This window comes from Channa argus, chromosome 7 (assembly GCF_033026475.1).
Source record: "Channa argus isolate prfri chromosome 7, Channa argus male v1.0, whole genome shotgun sequence".
In the NCBI taxonomy this organism is placed as follows: Eukaryota; Metazoa; Chordata; class Actinopteri; order Anabantiformes; family Channidae; genus Channa; species Channa argus.
Window position 1 is genome coordinate 21,672,900 of NC_090203.1, and position 14,557 is coordinate 21,687,456.

Here is a 14,557-nt window from a genome sequence, read left to right on the forward strand (position 1 = left end):
GTTGATTGTTCTAATGAATCTTCTCTCTCTCCAGGTCTTCAATTTCTCCCCCCATTTTTTTTTTCTTTGTGCTAAAAGGGTTTGGACCGTGCAGAGACATTTACTGGAGGAATGATAGCATGAGATTTTCTCATACTTTTTTTCTCTTTCTTCTAGGTACTCGAATAGAAATTCCTCTTTTACTTTAACTACCTCCTTTTTTTTTTCTCTATTACACCACAACAGCTCTGTTTTCATGCACAATGCTAATGATTTATTGTGCTTCTGCAGTAATCATTTGTTATTTTCGTTTCGAAAACGTGTTACAGCTTTAGCAGTTTTGCACCTCTGCCATTCATGACCTCAGTTGCTTGTAGCAGGTCATGTTTTCTCACCTTCCTCATATTGTGATTTATGAGCGTAAAATGCTACCTCTAACTGTGGGCATCTGTAGTTGTTTGTATTTGTATGCACGTGAGAATGAGAGCACATGTAAGAGATAGCCAGAGAACACAGGGCTGTGTTGTGTTGGGGTGGTAATTGGAACATAGTGTTATTACTTTTCTTCTCTCTTCAGTGCATTTTTTAGCTTGCTTTTCAAAGGTGCTAAATAATCATTTGAGAGGCTTTGAGACACTTTTTTTGGTGCCAGACATTTTGAAGGACAGCCGAGCAGGTGGCATGCGGCAAGGTCTTTTCATATGAAGGTCAGTCAGCCTATCCGCTCCTCTGCGGCCACTATTCTTAGTTGCACCACTAAGCATTCATTGCAGATTCGTGTGATCTATGTCTCAACCTTACAGTAGTCAAAAATCGTTTCTACCCATCAGCACATTGTGTCTACATCTGACTAGATGGCATGTTAGAGGGATGGAGAGATGCACATAGAAGGTGGATGTGTGCTGAGGTGAGCCGAGGCAGCACGCTCACGTGGCAGCGCTCTGCCCCTCGGCTCGTGATTTGACTGTCGCATGGGTTTCAACAATTGCTGGATGAGATTTCAATTCTAGAAGTTACATTTGGGAACGGAGATGTTCCCAAAAGAGATAGATAGATTATTAATGTTTTATTTTTTCAATATTATTTTAAGAACCTTTTGAACTATTTCACACAGTCATAGGAACACACACACATGCACACACTTTTTCCCCTCGCAGGAACTGCACTAACCAAACAGCCTGGATCTCCTTAGGCTATCAATATTTTACTCTTTACTAAGTGCATCAAACAAAGTTTGTGAGAGTGTGCATACATCTGCCTTTCAGGATTTGAGTTCTGTATTTGGTCAACACACTGGCAAGCTGCCCTCTGACCTACTTTGTTGTGCACTATCCAGAGAGAGGCTCAGCGCCTGCTGTAAGGGAGCTTTCAAAGGGCAGTCGATTTTAAGAGGCTGCTCAACAGATTGTGTGCACTGCCAAGTGCTGGTGGACGGTGGCCAGATCAGCCAAGCAGCATGATTTTGGCTTTGACAAACACAGGTTAGTCAGATGGAATGGATGTGCTCTCAGGTGGCCACCATGTGAAATGTGTACACAGTCTGCTGCTCTTTGCTTGAACTATTGGTATTGTCCTCTCAGATCTTAGTGGAAGACAATTTTTCAGACAATATAAACACTCGTTTATTGTCTAAATAAAGTTTGACTGACTACAATAAATTTAGCTAACTTTGTTTGAAAGTCCATTACAAGTCCAGATCTAAGTGCTAGGGGGCAGTGCAAACACATGGGGATGGGACTTTATGTTCCCCATAGTAACAGGGAAGAAATCTATCACTGAAAAGCAAAATGAGACCAGGAAGTTTGGCATATGTCACTGCATCGTAAAACGCCTGTATTAAACAAAGTAACCATATTTTCAGGACTGAATTTACTATTAACTGAATGTAGCACTAATACTTTTGATGTAAGTTTTTATGAGAACTAAAATGGTTAATATTTGTTTTAAATGGACAGAGTATCAAGAAAGTTTTTTTATTCTTTCTTTCCGTCCAATAAAGTTTTTGCCTTGTGAATAAAAGAATGGATGATATTTAAGAGGTATTAAGTTACAGAGCAGTTGCATTTTACTCAGTTCTGTAGCTTCACCTCATAATGGATTCTGTCTTAGAGACTAAGAGTCTTAAAAACATCTTAGGAAAAAAATCCGCAGCAAGCTTCACTTTTCAGTGTCCCTGACTCGTATGATGGAGGAAGTGAACAATACAGGAAACAGCTTAATAAGCAAAATCGTTTGTGGTATAAAACATGATCTGTAACCTCTAGTTTTATGGTCCCCTCGGTGCGGCTTTAAGTATTGCAGCATTCTTCTTATCTTATGTGAGCTTAAAATTGATGTGCATGTGAGACATGGAATAGCAAATGATACTTAATATTTGTTTTTAAAAATAAAGGTGTCAGCAAACGCCATAGTCGTTTTCAAAATAACCTGTAAGCCGCCTGTTGAGCTATTGTTTGATAAATTCTAAACTTTACCCTCAACAAAAGATGTACGCCATCTTACACATTTTTATGTATTTAGCTGAGAAAACAACACATTGACTGTCCCCTCCTCTGTCACTGCTTGCTCACCCTTACACCAAATACTGTTGCAGTTTTGGACCCCCAAAGTCCTCAGACAGACTATTTTGTGTCTGGATGAAATAGCTGAACTCTGAGCTTTCAGCCAGAGCAATTTATCTTCTATGTTGAGTTGGGTGCCTATCTCAGCAACTCCCCCGCTAGCTGAGGCTGCTAATTAATCTCTCAGGAGGCCAAAGTAGACATGCTGCTCTCTGGATGATGCATTAAAGAAGCACAGCAGCACAGGTACAACCTAAGCTAATGGTCACTGCCGTACATTACTACTGCTTCCATCCCTGTTTCCAGCTCCCTTGGTCCCTTTTGGCCTTCTAATTGATATATGTATCTTCCATTCATCAGTACATCGTTCTCTGTGTTCCTCACATTGTCCTCTTCCCTTCTCCTGCCATCTTTACAGTATGCTTCTTCAGTCTCGTTCGCTTTGCTGCCCCTTCTCCACCACTTCTCTCTCTTCATCTTTGTTACAACAATCCACAAGAGGACTCATTGCTGTTAATCAGCCTCAAGTCTCAGAACAGCCATCTCTGCCATGACCTAAATGCAGTATATGTGGATATACTGTACTGTAGAAGCAGTGTTGCTTACATAATTTTCAAATTATATTAATGGATTCACTGTAGTATACTGAGAATGCATCACATTAATCACACCAGTAACCTACATACCCTTATAAGAATACAAAAATCCATATTTTAGGTGTTTTCACATGTATTGACTCAGCAATGGTTTGGTAACATCCTGCATGAAGCATATATTACATCATAGTTCGTAGTAGCCTTAAGACAGAAAACACATTGGAATGTTTTCCTCTTATGGTCATAAACCAATTATATTAGATGAAGTGTCTATATGTTCCCACCCATTCACTGTACAACTTCCAGATTACCCTTCTCAACAAAACTTTAGCGTATTGTTGCCACATTACTGACATTTACAATAAAGCAGAGCTCTAATGAAACCAAACACCTCAGGTCTGCATTAAACACAGGACAAATTTATGCTGCACTTTTTTAAATATGTGAGTGCATTATCATCTTAGATCTTGCAGATGGTACAAAGAAAAAGCAAACTTTCATTATATTTGAATATACAAATAAACATATCTTATGGTTGCTCAGTCTGAATTTAAAATTGGGCTTTTGTGAGTGTTGTATTCATCACCGATGACTATGTTTATTCACAAGCACTGATGTGACTATCAGTGCCACTGCTGGTGGACAAAATAAATTGTTTTCACACCGAGAGCAGCACATTTTGTAACTCCTAGCAGTGTATTTTGCATTATCCAAGAAATTCATCAATGTTCTTGTTTTGAAGATGTTTTTTCTATGATGTAGTGATTATGTAGTAACACAGTTGAGCCACATACCTTTACATACTATATTTTACATTGTAGTAATGTAGTAATGGATAGCAACTCATCACAATGTGGTTAGGGTGAATGACAGCCATACGGAGCACAGGACTGTCATCCATCACACCTGGGTTTGACTAGAGACTCCCATGTGTGGTTAGGTTTAAGCAACCACACTTTGGTCAACAATTCCTATTTATGTTCATAATAAAAACATAATCTGATTTTATTAAAAATGTATTTGTGTTGGCAGTTGCTGATGTTGCTCTAAACTAATCTGTGGCTAATTGACCAAAATATTTAATTGTCCTGCAATTAAGAGAGTGCTTGAAGAACCAAAAGCATAAAACATTGCCTTTTTATTTATTTTTTAGCATTTTAACAAAGACACACTGTATATTTGAGCAGGAAACAGCCTTATTACACAGTGAAGGGTGAAAGTATTTTTTACAGCTTCCTTTGAAACCTTCTGTCAGAGTTTGCAAGTTGAAAGACAAAGTATTATCTGTCTTTAGTCCACATCCCAATGAGTTGAAATATTCTCCAATCTCTGCTATGCTCCACTAGTTGCTTAGTGTTTTTGCATGCAGTAGCTATATAGTACGTCTCCTTTGTCTCCTCTGAGGCTTGGACACTTTCAGAATTTTAGCACAGTACATTCATGCCTTCTATCTGTAATGGACTAAAAATTAACTTCCACTCTGTATTTTTAGATGTCTAACTGCTACTAAAAATACTGTATAGACTTCCTCTTCAGATCGTTTAGTTTTAGTTCTTCCCCTTTGAGCAGTGCTCTGTAGCTGTCAGTCGAAGAGGAAGGCTGATGAAACACGTACTACAAAAATTCTGTGGTCAGTTTAGTCATGAAGCATGAGCGTGATGTTTCTGGTCTTCATGTTATTTCATTTTTGAAGCATGATTTGTAATCATGCTTTGTTTCATACATCATACATGTTTGCATTGCAGTTTTCACACAAGAGATTGTACATGTCACAGTAGTGTCACTTGTTGTGACTGTAGAACAGAAAGAAAAACCTGTTTGACTAGTGTCAGCATTTTTTGTTGGGATATTTTATACATATAATGCTTGGCAGTGCTCAGATCCCCTCTATCTGCTTCTAGTTAGCTCCACCTGTTATAGCTTCAGTGTTTGCACCATTGAGTGGAAAGAGGCAGCCAGGGAATGGACTGTACCAACTGTACCTCCTGTATTTCACAATTCAAAAATCTAACTCACGCTTTCTACTGAGGTGCGAATTTCTTCAGCAATAGTGTGAAATGAATGGCAGGACACTGTGAATGTACATGTGAAGTCTTCAAAAACATATACTGTATAAAATATGAGCTGTGACATTGTCAGAAACTGAAAAATTTTTAAGTGAAAACTGAAGATGCAGGACCTATGATAGGATATATTAATGGGTTTTTCTTAACATCCTGCCAACTCTGCGGTGCTATGAACCTTGCAGTGTTGTGACTTGGATTGCGCTTGAACTCCCAGTCAGTATTTTCTAGGACGAGCCTCTTATGAGTGGACTTTATGTTACCTTCCCAGCACCAGAAAATATTAACCAGAAGACACATATGGTTACTACATAATTGAGAATATGTAAACGGCCAAAGGCCTATAGATTTTAGTGTTTGGTTGTCATATAACTCTCATTAGTTGGTTAGGATCATATCTGATTTAAAAGGAGAAAGGATTTGGACTAGAATTTGTCGGGGTCCTGGGTTAGAGCCTGCCATTAAGATGTGTAGGCCCAGGGTTGCTGTCTGACACTTAGCCTGGTCTGGGCTCATCAGTCACAAAGACTTGGCACAAGGGTCTCAAAACACTTTACAAAGAAAGGAAACACAATTAAACACAACAAGACAATACACCAGGGAAATGTGGACCATAAGTTCCACTTTCTGCTGGTTTTCTAAATATTCCTTGCAGATACTAGTTCACACTGTCTTTCCTGATTCCACCGTCCTCCAAGAAGGTATCTTCCAGATAATGATTGAGTGAACACACCTGATAGAGGTGGACACAGATATTTGTTAACTTTTAGAAATTTTTAAAAAACGAATATAACTGAATTAAAGATCTTAAGACCTCAGTTAAAATGCAACAATGCAAATGCAGTCAAAGAAAAAGACCCTCTGATAATGAGTTATGAACTGAACTTGATTGACACATGATTAACCCTACTTGTTTTATACAGTCTGGTCATTTCTAAATAAAGTGGCACACTTTTTAACGAGATTATAAGAGACTTTGCAAGGCTGTTCTAACATGGTTGCTGCCATACTGATGTTTAGCTGTCTTACTATTTACCATTATCACCATGGGAATGTTAACAGCTTTGCAGATATTTGGTTCAAAAGTCCGGGAGAAATGACACTTTTGAAATGATGACTACATTTCATCCTGAGAAAGATTTGGTTATATTTGTCTTAACATTACTAGATGTGTCACTAAAAATCATAAATGCCAGTCCTGTCCTGGGCTTATGAAAGTCATTTGGCTTCATCCTCTGTTGATCATAAATCTATATAAAATGTCAAGGTAACAAATGGTAATAGTTAAAATATTTTTTAGTTTGAAGCCGTTCTAGTATGACATTCTGTCAAAATGAGTTTTGGAGTTATCCGATTTATCCAGTCCTGTAGACTGTTTTTGGAAGTTAACAGAAGCTGCCAAAATATATTCTTTCATAAGGACTCTTAGAGGGCACATTAAAAATGGCCCGAGTGGTTGTAATGTAACTGTGTGTGTTTTTCCAATTTGCCTCCAGCTGCAGATGTGAGGTGTTGCTTTTGGTTGTGCTGACGTAGATGAAACCTGCAAATGGACGGCACGCATTAAGCAGCTACTTCATGGAAGTAGGTTGCAGTGTCTTTTAAAGGAGCTTTTACCTCAGCATTAACACCACAGGGAGTTTGCTATATTTATGGTAGAGCAGAAAGGCTCTATAACTGTCTTGTCCTGTACCTATTCTGCCATATACATATTCAGAACAAAAGCACTACAATATTTGGCACCATGTCAAAGCAGCACAGTTTCACTGTCTTTTTTAAGAAGCTACAGTGGTGACACTTACCAGAGGAGCTCAGTTTGAAGCCATAAATTAAATTTGCTATGTGATATGTGTGTTACCCAACACATATCACGCAAGTAGCAGGTTTCAGGGAAAACCTGTGAAGAAATCTTTCCCTTCAACATTCCTGTTGTATAACTCTGCCCTGGACTGTTTACAACAGGCTGGCCTTTGGTGTCCTCAAATGCTAAATTAAAAAAAGGGGGAAAAAATGGTTGAAGTTTGACACTAACTCAAACAAAGAGCTTTACTGATTGTTTAAAAGTTGGCTTTGGCATTGATTCGGGGAAAACTGAATTTCTTGTAACACAACACAAGCTGTGCAACAGAGGCGGCAGGAGAATGATAGATGAAGAATTTATGTTGAGTATGTGACTATGATTATCCACTTTATTTCTTGTTCTCAACAATTATGAAAAGAGGCAGAAAAAGAAGTGAAGCCCACCCAACACAACACAGCTGTGATATTATAGTAATGGAAGAACGAACAGTTAAGTGGCGGAGCTTTGCCACGTGAACTTTGGGTGACTGCCATGAGGCTGACACTGTCTCATAGAGGAGCGAGGCTGCTGGCAGACCTAATGACAGCGTGTTTTCACTGGCTCCTGCTATGGATATGGATAAGGAGTGAGGTAATAATGGTGGTACATAGGATGAAAAGAAAAAGGGAAAACAACAGTGGCGAATATTGTAAAAGAAATAAAAGAGCAAGCGTAGTGAGAAAAAAGAGAATGCAGATGATAAAAGAAGAGGTTAAAAATTCTCTAAGAAACAGACTGGGGAGGGGGGGGGGCTCAGTATCTCTGGGTAGAGTTTGTTCACCCGCAGAGCCAGCCGAGGTGCGCCTGAGCAGCCCGGCTCTGTGATTGGTGCAGCACAATGCAGCTCTCTCCCCTCCCCTCCCCCTGAGAAAGAGGTGCAGCAGGAACGTCAGACCCAGACAGCACAAGGCTCAGCTACTGAAGCAACATTTTTCTGAAGCTCTGCTTAAGATGCAGACTACACAGCATCTTGGGACAGACTACATAATAACACAGACCAGCACCCTCAGCCACTGGGCTTAGGATTTTATCCAAAAACATTCGATTTGATCTGATTTGTAATCCTTCACTAGTAAAAACCAATTAGAGAAGGCAAAGCTGAGACCAAATTTATTTTAATCGTCGCATTAAGAAGGACGGTCGACTGTCACCATGGGCAGACAGGGGCACGATACGTCTGCTCCGGCTCCTGGGATGCGGATCCAGCGCTCCCAGAGCAAGATGAGTCTATCTGCATCGTTTGAAGCCCTGGCTGTGTATTTTCCCTGCATGAACTCCTTCGATGAGGAGGACGGAGGTAAGGTGACAATGGGGGAAATGTCACAGCAGCAGCAGCTGGGTAAACTGAGGGATGGCAGTGAGGGAGGAGATGGGTTTAGGATTAATAGAAGTGATGCAGGGGTATTGATTGTGGGGAGAACTGGTGCAGGCTTCGAGATGTAATTAGTTTAATTTGGATGTTAGTTAATTAAGTTAGCCTGGGAAGCAGCATAATCCTCAATCGGGTTTGGTAAAATAGACATCCTGCTTCTGCTGTTGCTTCTGCCACCTGTGATACATGTAAAATACGTGCCACTCATCCTGGTCTGAGTGATATCTCATTTCTCTTACATGATTTTTAAATGTGACTGTAAATCCCAACAAAAGTCTCTGAATCTGAAAATAATCATTGTGTAGTATCTTGTGGGTGGTAGTGTTTATTTAGATTAGGACTAAAACATTGCTCGCTGACTGTCGCTTCAGATTTCCTGAACAGTAGTGATGACGCCTCATGTATGTGTTTGTATTTATGCCTCCCAAGATCCTCACACCCCCACTGTTGCCAGCTAAGCAGCTCCAGTAGACTCTGTCATTGTCTTTTCCTTACTGGTAGAGCTGAGATGTGAGGGCAGTGACCTTTTTTTTAATGTTAGAGCCAGTTTATCTGACATTCAGGGGACTGATGCTTCAGGTCTCTCCAGGCCTTCTACACATTTCACAGCCGGTGTTGATGGTGCTGTATTGTTTGACACCTTTTATCTCATCTGGTACATCATCTGGTAAAATGCAGCTGTGTGTTTATTTACACAGATACAGATGATATGTGTCTGACATGTACGCTCCCAGAGTGATGGCCTTAAAATTAAAGTAAAGTTTGTTCATGGACTACTACTGTTTGCAATAAGACAGTGTCCTGCCATCTTTAAGCATTTGTTACAATTAGTAATTTCATCATGCATCAATTTAAATCAGCAGTATAAATGGCAAAGTATCCATTTCCTAAGTTGCAACCCGACCTAGGAGAATCCATCTACCAGCTTGAAAATCTGTCTTCACTGATAACACCTGATTGGCCTCTGATTGGCAGGCTGGATCTTATGAGCTGCGGTTTGCTGCAGACGTCAGAGACGAACTAGTGGCTGCAGTGTCTTGTTTTGATGTGTGAACAGCAGGAAGGGGAGGCGGAGGCCACCCGAATAGCTGAAAGGTGCCACAAAGGGCCCGTGATGATGCTGTAGTCTAGACGTGATGGGTGCATTCAAAATGACAAATTTGGGTGAAAATGATCATCTTTGAATAAGTAGCCTATTGTTGCTCATCACTTTGCTCCTGGAAGAGTCAACCGACGGTAAGTCAATGTTATAACTTTCTTCTGGCTTTGAAGTGGTTGCAGATATTTCCCTCTGGGAAATAACCTGGTGCCCTCATTTCCCATTCCTTTATTAAAGATTAAAAAAAAGAAGGCATTTCATAACTGTGATAAACACATTAACAGTTTGTAAGGAGTCATCATCGATCACACCATGGCCATGCACGTCATATTATACATCTGCAGTTTAAACACATTTTTCAGCTGCTACTGCAACAAAGCTTTTAAACGGTATTATGGCAGTTGGTACGGGGTTTTAGGATTTGTGCATCATTTTCTGTTCATTTGTGTTTCTTGCTCGTCGGTCGTATTAAAGACCCACAATAATAATTCATTTTAATGATGCTGTGTGTGCTGGTTACCAGGCATGTTTTGAGTGGTGCAGCATTCATACTGTACTTCGGGTCGGTGTGTGTACATCTGCCACAGGCGCAGCCACGTGGCCCCACACACAGCCTGTTAGGGAGCAGTAGGGCTAATGGGGGGAGTCAGCTGTCATCTTGGATCAGTTAGGACAAGGGGAGGCAGATGCTGCATGTTTGTACTGTAGGTGTGGAGTTGACCCATGGCAATCTTGCACATACCAAAGGAGAGCTGCTGTTTTGCTCAAGGGATACACAAGGAGACATCATTCTGCACAGCTTGTTGATATCGCGACCTTGTCTGTCACAGGGACGTTGTCATGATCCTTTAAAAAAAGACATTCATGTCTTAAACTAGAGATGAATTATGATTCAAGGAGTTGACTTTAGTGTTTCGTTTTCTCTGTGGGAAGATTTTCTATGAGCCAATGAAAGCATGACTACACCAGTCATAATCCATGTGAATGCTACTTGCTGGATTACTCGCAAATTGACTAAAAAGGACTGAGTTTGTATTCACACATCTTTCACTCTCTCCCTCCGTCTTTCTTTGCATGTTTCATTCTGCGTGCAGAAGCAGGAGGTAAGAAGTTGCGCAGCACCATCCAGAGGAGTACAGAGACAGGCCTGGCGGTGGAGATGAGGAGCAGGATGACTCGGCAAGCCAGCCGGGAGTCTACGGACGGCAGCATGAACAGCTACAGCTCGGAGGGAAAGTGAGGAGACAAGGACTCACACTCTGAACACAGTCACAAAGCTCTTTCTAGGAGCAGTTTGTGCACACACAAACAATTTAAAACTTGATTTGATTTCTCATATTAAGCTTTGGTTTTTCTATTCGTCCTTGCCACAGCTTGCGGTTGCCTCCGGTTATCTTGTTCTTCAACATGACTCCAGTTAATTTAACTTTGTGATAAGTGGTGCGTTTCTGTGTTTCAGTCTCATCTTCCCTGGTGTGAGGCTCTCCTCAGACGCCCAGTTCAGTGACTTCCTGGATGGTCTGGGTCCTGCCCAACTGGTTGGACGACAGACGCTGGCTACACCGCCTATGGGTGGGTACAACAATCCCCTTATTTTAATCATTGGCACATTACAGTACCTTCTGCAAACCTTTTAATAGCTATTGCACGTTTAAAGGCCAGTGAAACGGAATTAAAAATCCTGTGTTTATTTTATTCCTTATACAGTGTAAAGTGACATATTTGTCAATCATATTTGCTCTCAGGTGACATCCAGATTGGAATGGTGGAGAAGAAAGGAGCACTGGAGGTGGAGATCATTAGAGCCCGCGGCCTTGTGGGAAAACCAGGTTCCAAGGCACTGCCAGGTAATTTCAGCTCTCACCTCACCATGTAGGCAAAAACACACTCACATCATTCAAGTGTTGTAACATTCTCTCTCCGTTCTGCCCAGCACCATATGTAAAGGTCTACCTTTTGGAAAACGGCGTCTGCATAGCCAAAAAGAAAACAAAAGTAGCAAGAAAAACCTTGGATCCTCTCTACCAGCAGCAACTGCCGTTTGAGGAGAGTCCAGCAGGAAAGGTTTTACAGGTAGGAAAAAGATTTCTTCAAACACTCAAGCAGAAACGCAGAATCAGTGTCTCTATACCTACGCTTTCAAATCGTTCATTGCTTTGAGTAATGTTTTTCTTTTTTTCTCCCCACCTGCAGGTCATTGTATGGGGTGACTATGGACGTATGGACCATAAATCATTCATGGGAGCAGTTCAGATACTGTTAGACGAGCTAGACCTGTCCAACATGGTGATTGGCTGGTTCAAGCTCTTTCCTCCTTCCTCATTGGTGGATCCGACTCTGGCCCCACTGACAAGAAGAGCTTCCCAATCCTCACTGGACAGTTTCTCTCGATCATAGCAGCGTGTGGACTGACAGCGTTGTTGTAGCAGCCAGTGTTGCGATTACAGGTCACGCATCCCCGGTTACACTGCATGCTTGATGTTGTGTCTTCTGAGCCTGTTTCTAGGGGTGCAAATGTGATCCTGTGTTTTGAGCAAAAACGTCGCACACATTGTGCACATGGCGTGTCGCAAGCTCCTGGCGGCCGGGATTGCCAGGTGGTGGTGTTGGTGGTGGTGTTTTCTTTTTGTTTGTTTGTTTGTTTGTTTGTTTGTTTTTGGAGGAAGCTGGAATGAACTTCTTAGCACGAGGAATCTGTCAGTTCCAGGTTTTCATCCAATTCGAAGCCATGGGGGGGTCAGTGCTGGGAACCGCTTAACCAGTTCTACACGAGCCCTTTTTGAGTGAAATATAAATGTTTTACTTTAAATTTTGTTTTGTTTTGTTTAGTTTTCCTCGTTTTTCTTTAAATCTCAATGTTCTTGTATCTGAAGGGGGTGAAGATGTTTCTAACCAGATGCTTGGTCATGCCACGCCAACAGACCTTGCTAGATAGATGGAGTTTTATAGACCATCAATTTGGGTGAGGTGTGTCCCAGCTTGTATGCACACTCCCCCAAATATCAAAATAAATGCGTGTACTCTAGGTTTATGTACTGAGTCTAACCATGCTGGTAATTTATCAGAAACATTAACCCCAGGCATTATCGAAGTGGCTCCAGATAATACAGTAACAATCCAAACCCCAAAAGAAGATGTACAATCTACCATCATTCTTTCTCTGTTGATATTGTATGAAAATTTAATTAGAATTCTAATTTTTTTTTTCCTTTTTAGTTCATTTGCATGGACACAAATTTAGGTGAATAAAAAAAAAAGAACATTATTTTCTTGAGGCTGCAACCTTACAAAAAAAAAAGATGAAGAAAAACAAAACAGATCAGCCATTTTCAACAATTTATATTATTTTTAAAGATAAATTTCACTAGTGCATGGTTTTCAAGGGGAGTGAATGCAACATTGTGGTTAAAAAAAAAAAAAGACATTGTTTATCATTCTTTAGACCATTCATGAGTCTGTGTTTTACAGACGTGCAGATATGGGAAAATTAAAGGAAACTTTTGGAGTTACTTGCAGAAAATGTTTATGTGACAAAAAGTGATAATGATAATAAATGTAAATTATTTATTTTATTGTAAAAGGCTCAGGCCTTATAAAGATAAACAATATGTGCAAATTGTACGTTTCTCTTTTTCTTCCTTGTCCCAGGGTACTTTTCATTGTACTATTCACTGCTACCATTGTCAGTCCCCTGATATTGTCCAGGTTTTAGGACTGTTGGTTACTTTACAGTTCTGTATTGTTTCAATATGTCTTTTGATTTTTTTTTTTTTTTCGATTTGATTTGTTTATCAAGCATGTTGAAAAGGATTTTCTGCAACATGGCTTGGGCACACCTTACAGTAACTCAGCATGTTTTGATAAAGATGATATTTGGAATTTTTGCAGTTTCTTGTACAGTGCATGTCAACCTGATTACTTTTCTCCCTCACCTTAAATTGAACTCAAATTTAGTTCTTGGTCTATCATGGCCAGTTATTGAAGTTTTAACAAAAAACATTCCACCCCTCCCCCCAACCCCCCCTCCCCCCACCCCTCCAATGTCATGTTTTCTTTCAGGTTTTTGAGGGGGAAGAAAGTGACAAGGTAAAATTTTATATTTAATGGAGATTGATAAAACAGTTGTGATTGCAAGTGTATTTTATTTCAGTATTGTTGACAAACATGCAAAAATAATCTGTACTGGTACAGTAAGAGGTCTATATACCTAATCAAGATGCAGCAAACATGCAAGAGATGTGTGTTGCTGTGGTTTAACTTTACAGGCACTGTTTGTGAAGATGGTCAGATAACAAGGGATATTGCCACAGAATTTTTCTTTTTCTTGTTTTAATAAAAATGAAATTCATTTACTATATTTTTGTTAGTTTTATTTAAAAGCCAAGACCAGTTTATTTTTTATTTACTATTTTTAGTAATTATAAATACTTCTCATGTCTGGGAGGTATATAAAAACTTATAGTGCATTATGTCTGAATGAAATTGAACTGAGGCATTATTTCTTTTCCATGTGATGATAATACATTTTAATGTCCAAGAAAACCTTGTCGCTGGAACAAGCCAGTATATATTTTCATTTGAATTTTCATTGTATATACCTGTAGATGTCAGAATTTGAATAAACGAGCTACAGTGACTAGATTGATAAGTCTCTTTTGGAACAGGAAAAATGCCTCACATGATGACAAAGACATATGTTATTTATCCTTTTGAATGCCTTTTAAGTTTCTCTTTTTGGTGCAATGTGTTAATGCCAAGGCTATGTCTTGGTGAAGTATGGTTGAGTACAGAGATTTATGTAAGTTATTTTTCAAATTAAAAATAAAAAAATGATATTACACTGATGCCAAGAGTTGGGTGATGACATCACACACACACACACACACACACACACACAAACATATACACAAAACTTAAGAGAAAAGTATCTACATTTTCTTAGTTAAATCTAATGCAGGCTTTCTGCTATTATTTTTGAAATATAAAAGTAAGAAGATGTTGAGTACATGTGCTCACAGAACAATGATCACCAGATTTAATGAAAAAT

General features: G+C 39.8%; 1 protein-coding gene across 50 annotated transcripts in view; it reads left to right on the top strand.

Moving 5' to 3' along the window:
* Positions 1 to 14,354, top strand: part of rims2a (regulating synaptic membrane exocytosis 2a) — a 126,479-nt gene extending 112,125 nt beyond the window's left edge. For 49 of the 50 annotated variants that reach the window (XM_067509685.1, XM_067509671.1, XM_067509675.1 and 46 more), the window contains 5 exons: positions 10,605 to 10,746; positions 10,970 to 11,082; positions 11,256 to 11,357; positions 11,444 to 11,583; positions 11,704 to 14,354. In XM_067509685.1, the coding sequence (XP_067365786.1) occupies positions 10,605 to 10,746; positions 10,970 to 11,082; positions 11,256 to 11,357; positions 11,444 to 11,583; positions 11,704 to 11,907 (701 nt within the window). In that variant the 3' untranslated portion in view covers positions 11,908 to 14,354. Of the gene's footprint in view, positions 1 to 4; positions 8,337 to 10,604; positions 10,747 to 10,969; positions 11,083 to 11,255; positions 11,358 to 11,443; positions 11,584 to 11,703 lie in introns of those variants that run through there. The other variant, XM_067509713.1, reaches the window with a different exon arrangement.
* Positions 14,355 to 14,557: the final 203 nt, after the last annotated feature.